A 5,636-nucleotide genomic window follows, 5' to 3' on the forward strand; every position below is an offset into this window, starting at 1 on the left:
ACAGATGGCCCTGCTCGATCTATAGAAAAGTCGGAGGCAGAATCTCTATAAGATGTACCCAATGTAACCTATGTAAGCATAAGAAGTGCAGCAATATCAAAGGAAGGCTAACTGGGAAGATAGTTTTTGTATGTGGCAGATACTCAGGAGCAATAAACACTGAAAAAAACTAGAAGTAGTTGATAGCTTCCGTTACCTAGGTGACCAAGTCAGTAGTGGGGGTGGGTGCTCTGAGAGTGTAGCTGCTAGAATAAGAATAGCCTGGGTAAAGTTCAGAGAGCTCTTACCTCTGCTGGTGACAAAGGGTCTCTCGCTCAGAGTAAAAGGTAGACTGTGTGACGCATGTGTATGAACAGCCATGCTACATGGCAGTGAAACATGGGCCGTGACTGCTCTGAGGGCATGCATAAGCTTGCAAGGAATGAAGCCAGTATGCTTCACTAGATGTGTGATGTCAGTGTGCATACTCGACAGAGAAAAGTTAGACCTAAAAAGCATCAGATGTGGTGTGCAAGAGGGACGACTGCGCTGGTATGGTCATGTGATACATATGGACGAGGATAGCTGTGTGAAAAAGTGTCACAGCCTAGCAGTTGAGGGAACTCGTGGAAGAGGCAGGCCCAGGAAGACCTCGGATGAGGTGGTGAAGCACGACCTTTAGACATTAGACCTCACCGAGGCAATGACTAGTGACCGAGACCTTTGGAAATATGCTGTGCTTGAGAAGACCCGGCAAGCCAAGTGAGACCATAACCTGTGGCCTATGCCAGTGAGGTAACCAGCTCATTTATGTATACCTTTCCTTCATTGGACACTAAACTCTGCTTGTGAGACCTGTTGAGGCAAGTGAAATCGAAATCAAATTTGATGACAGCACCGCATGATTGGCATCTGTGCCAGTGGAGTGCTAAGAGCACCATCCAAGCATAATCGTTGCCAGGGCTGCTGACTGGCCCCCGTGCCAGAGGAACATAAAAAGCACTATTTGATCATGATTGTTACCAGTGTTGCCTTACTGGGACTTGCACCAGTGACAACGTGAAAAACATTAGAGCGAGCTCGTTGCCAGTGCCGCTGGACTGGCTCCTGTGCAGGTGGCACGTAATAAAACACCATTTGAGCATGGCTGTTGCCAGTACCGCCTGACTGGCCCTTATGCTGGTGACATGTAAAGGCATCCACTACACTCTCGGAGTGGTTGGCATTAGGAAGGGCATCCAGCTGTAGAAATCTTGCCAAATCAGACTGGAACCTGGTGCGGCTCCTCCGCTTACCAGTTTTCAAACCATCCAACCCATGCCAGCATGGCAAGTGGACATTAAATGATTATGATGATAATTTCAGAAGTCCAGAAAATACCACACAACAAATATTGCTGTTATAAAACTTTAATTTCAATTTCATGAGATTTATAAAATTAAATTTTTATTAACATTTTGCTCTGAGCATTTTATCAAAAATCTAAGAGGTAAGATATAACAAATCACTCACTTAATTCTTTTATCTTTATTTTATTTTTATTGTTTGTTTTTTTACTTGTTGCAGTCATTTGAGTGCGGTCATGTTGGAGCACTACCTTGAAGGGGTTTTGTCAAATAAATCAACCTCAGGACTTATTTCTGAAGCTTAGTATTTATTTTATTGATCTCTTTTACCAAACTTCTAAATTAAGAGGACATAAACACACCAACACCGGTTGTCAAGTGATGACATTCCTCAACAAAAAAAAAAAGATTGGTATAATAAAACTGCTTTCCACAATTAAGGTTAATGAAATTTAATGACACATAATTCTTTTTCCAAGACATATTTATAAATTTCAAGATTACAGCACACATTGAAGGCACATAGCTCAGTGGTTAGAGCGTTGGGCTTACAATCATGAGGTAGTGGGTTCAATTTCTGGACTGGGCTGTTATTCTTGAGCAAGACACTTTATTTTCATTGCTCCAGTTCACTCAACTGTAGAAATGAGTTGCGACATCACTGGTGCCAAGCTGTATCGGACCCCTTTGCCTTTCCCTTGGATGACATCGGTGGCATGGAGAGGAGAGGCTGGTATGCATGGGCGACTGCTGATCTTCCATAAATAACCTTGCTCAGACTTGTGCCTCAAAGGAGAACTTTCCAGGTGCAATCCCATGGTCATCCGTAACCTAAAAACAGGGTCTTTACCGTTTATAGTACACAAAATATATTTCCAACATACTTCACAATAATACTATTTTATTTTCCTCTCTAGTAATCAGCTGTGGATTACAAGTCTAGGTTTCCTTCAAACTGCATATATTTCACACATATTTCTGCACACATTTCACACCGGTTCAGATTTCTATCCCGGGTTAATAATTTGTTAACTACTCTCTGAATGGACTACACGCTCTGAGTGGTTGGCATTAGGAAGGGCATCCAGCTGTAGAAACTCTGCCAAATTTAGATTGGAGCCTGGTGTTGCCATCTGGTTTCACCAGTCCTCAGTCAAGTCGTCCAACCCATGCTAGCATGGAAAGCGGACGTTAAACGATGATGATGATGATGATGATGAGAGTATAGGATTCCCAAACAAAGCTTCCCTAAATATTCTTTTGTATTCTTGGTACAAGGCCTGAAATTTCAGGGGAAGGGGCCAGTCGATTAGATCGACCCCCATTACACAACTGGTACTTAATTTATCAACTCCAAAAAGACGAAAGGCAAAGTCGACTTCAGCGGAATTCGAACTCAGAATGTAAAGACAGACAAAATACCACTAAGCATTTCGCCTGGCGTCCTAACGTTTCTGCCAGTTCACAGCCTTAGGCTTCCCTAAATATTATGACCCTTTAACTGCAAAATCAAATTTATTTAATAATTATTCCGGTAATGATCTTAAATATCTAACAAGAAATAGAATCAGTTGTCTTTATAAACTTGGCATATCTTAACAAAAACAATTTCAAACATGACATTCCTCAACAAAAGATAGATTGACATATAAAACTATTTTCTGCAATTAAGGTTAACGACATTTTTAGTGGAAATATCTGATTTCTGCAGTGAAAGGGCTAATGAGATGTTTTTTTCCTGAAACAAGAACACTTTTGTAGACTACAAGAAAAACTTCAAAGAAAATAATTCTTTGACACATCTCACCGTGATAAATATTATTCACTTAACCACTTTTTTACTGGCTGGGAATGCAGAAAGGGACAGTACTTATGGCCTGTGCTGGCTCTCTTAGACTGGTGGGGATTGATGCCATTAACGTTCCTCTCAAACCTTTGTAAATGAACACCTACAGGGAGGGATATGGCGGGAGGGGGGGTGCAGAGGAAAAACCGGGTGAAAGAACCTGGGATATTGGACAAGGGTGATGTGGGATTGGGAATGTCTGAATAGACACTACATGAACCCAGTCAGTTCTCACTCTCTCATACACTACGCTTGCCTCTCTGCTCCTGCACTGGGGGGGGGGGGGCTACGGAACATGTTATCTCTCTTCTCAGTTTTGTCCTGTCTACTGGATTGGATTACCTATGTTCAGTAAGCATTTTGCCCAGCATGCTAATGATTTTGCCAGCTCACTACCTGTCTACTATACTATTATTACTATTTCTGTTACACTTCCTCCTCGCTTATTTTACCCTGTCAGTCGTTTTCTATTCTCCTCTTACTTCAACTCAGATGTATGAGAGATCACCACCTGACCTCTTATGCACCCAATCACTACAACCGTCCTTCAACCCTCTCAGTTGTTGCCTACCTTCCCTCCTTATCTTTTAAAACTTGTTCTCCATTCATTATATTCACCCCTGCACCAATTTCCTCATTCTAACCCTCCTTCAATCTCCCATACACTTTCACGCAACCTCTACCCACGCATACTTGCTATTGTCCTGTCCCCACTCACTTCGTACTTTGTGGGTCCATTCAGACACCTCATCGCCACTATTTCTTTCTCTTCAAGCTCCACCCCAGTCAATCCCAGCCTTTCGTCAATAATGTCAGTAGCCATGCGGCCGTACTTCGTTAGCCCTTTAGTATCCAGATCATTCTGTCAATTTATTCACATTGCTTTGAATTAATTATGTCTTAAGAATCATTGACACCCCTGGCAGATTGGAAGAATGGACTAGCCGAACTCTTATAAAGAGTAGAGGTCGGTAGCAGTATGAGTGCCACTGCAAGCACAAATAAGTAAGTAATAAATCCACCTTTCTCTCTACTGTAGTCCCACTCATATGAAGGGAATCTTAGTCTCAGAAGCTGCATTGGGAATCTCACCTGAGCTGGTATCATAAAAAAAAAGAAAAAAAGAAACCAAAAAACAAAAACAGAAAAAGTACACAATACACACCATGAAGTGGTTGGTGTTTAGAAGTGAACCAAGCTATAGAAACCATATCAAATACTGGTGCACAGTGCAGTCCTCAAACACACTGGATCCTGTCAAAGTGTCCTATGCGTACCAGTATGGAACATGGACACTTAAATGAAGATCATCATCATCATCGTCATCAACATCGTCATAGTCATTCACAGAGGAAGGATTTTTTTTCAAGTGTGAATTTTTTTGTGCCTGGCAAGATTAGAACTACTTCTGAACGATTTCTCGCAAATTTCACAATAATAAGGTTTTTCCCCAGTGTGGATTCTTACATGATTGACAAGGTTAGCATTATTACTGAACGATTTTCCACATATTTCACAGTGACAGGGTTTCTCACCTGTATGTATTCTTTTGTGTCTGGTTAAATCACTGTTATTCACAAAAGCTTTCTCACATATGTCACAGCGATAAGCTTTCTCGCCGGTGTGTATCTTTTTGTGAGTCGTCAAGGCACTGTTATTCACAAAATGTTTCCCACATATATCACAGTGGAATGGTTTCTCTCCGGTGTGTGTTGTTTCGTGATATAAAAGACGCGAACGAGAGGAGAAGGATTTACCACAGATTTCGCAATGATGTCGTTTCTCCCCAGTGTGTACTCTGTTGTGACATACAAGATGTGAAATCTGAATGAAAGATTTCCCACAAATTTCACAATGATATGGCTTTTCTCCAGTATGTGTTCTTTTGTGATCTATAAGACTAGAATTAACCGAAAACGATTTTCCACAAATTTCACAGTGCTTAGGTTTCTCCTCATTGTGAATTTTTTTGTGTCTTGTTAAATCACCTTTATCCACAAAAGATTTTCCACATATTTCACAGTGGAATGGTCTTTCTCCTGTGTGCATTGTCTTATGGTGTACAAGACTGGAATTCAAAGAGAACGATTTGCCACAGACTTCACAGTCATAGCGTTTTTCTCCAGAGTGTATTGTTTTATGTTGTACAAGCCTGGATTTAAGAGAGAAAGATTTACCACAGATTTCACAGTGGTATGGCGTTTCTCCAGTGTGAATACGTATATGAGTAACTAGACTCGATTTTTGACTGAAACTTTTTTCACATACTTCACACTGGAATGGCCTTTCTCCCGTGTGTATTCTCTTGTGACTTTTTAAATAACTATTAAGAGCAAACGATCTTCCACATATTCCACAGCGGAAAGGTTTGTTTCCAGTGTGACTATGTTTATGGATGGCAAGATTATAATTGTCAGAGAAAAATTTACCACAAATTTCACAGGGAAACGGTTTTTCTCCGGTGT

The 5,636-nt window shown here is 41.0% G+C and overlaps 2 protein-coding genes across 2 annotated transcripts in view; both read right to left on the reverse strand.

Moving 5' to 3' along the window:
* The window catches only part of LOC106870586 (acyl-protein thioesterase 1), a 304,640-nt gene that overhangs the window by 72,821 nt on the left and 226,183 nt on the right, over window positions 1–5,636 (reverse strand). The gene's annotated exons all lie outside the window — the stretch shown is intronic.
* Window positions 1,373–5,636, reverse strand: part of LOC106878798 (zinc finger protein 850) — a 17,841-nt gene continuing 13,577 nt past the window's right edge. Inside the window, exon 2 of the mRNA XM_052977723.1 lies at window positions 1,373–5,634. Within this exon, the coding sequence (XP_052833683.1) occupies window positions 4,537–5,634 (1,098 nt within the window). The 3' untranslated portion in view covers window positions 1,373–4,536. The remainder of the gene's footprint in view (window positions 5,635–5,636) is intronic.

The sequence above is a fragment of the Octopus bimaculoides genome, chromosome 28 (genome assembly GCF_001194135.2).
Source record: "Octopus bimaculoides isolate UCB-OBI-ISO-001 chromosome 28, ASM119413v2, whole genome shotgun sequence".
In the NCBI taxonomy this organism is placed as follows: domain Eukaryota; kingdom Metazoa; phylum Mollusca; class Cephalopoda; order Octopoda; family Octopodidae; genus Octopus; species Octopus bimaculoides.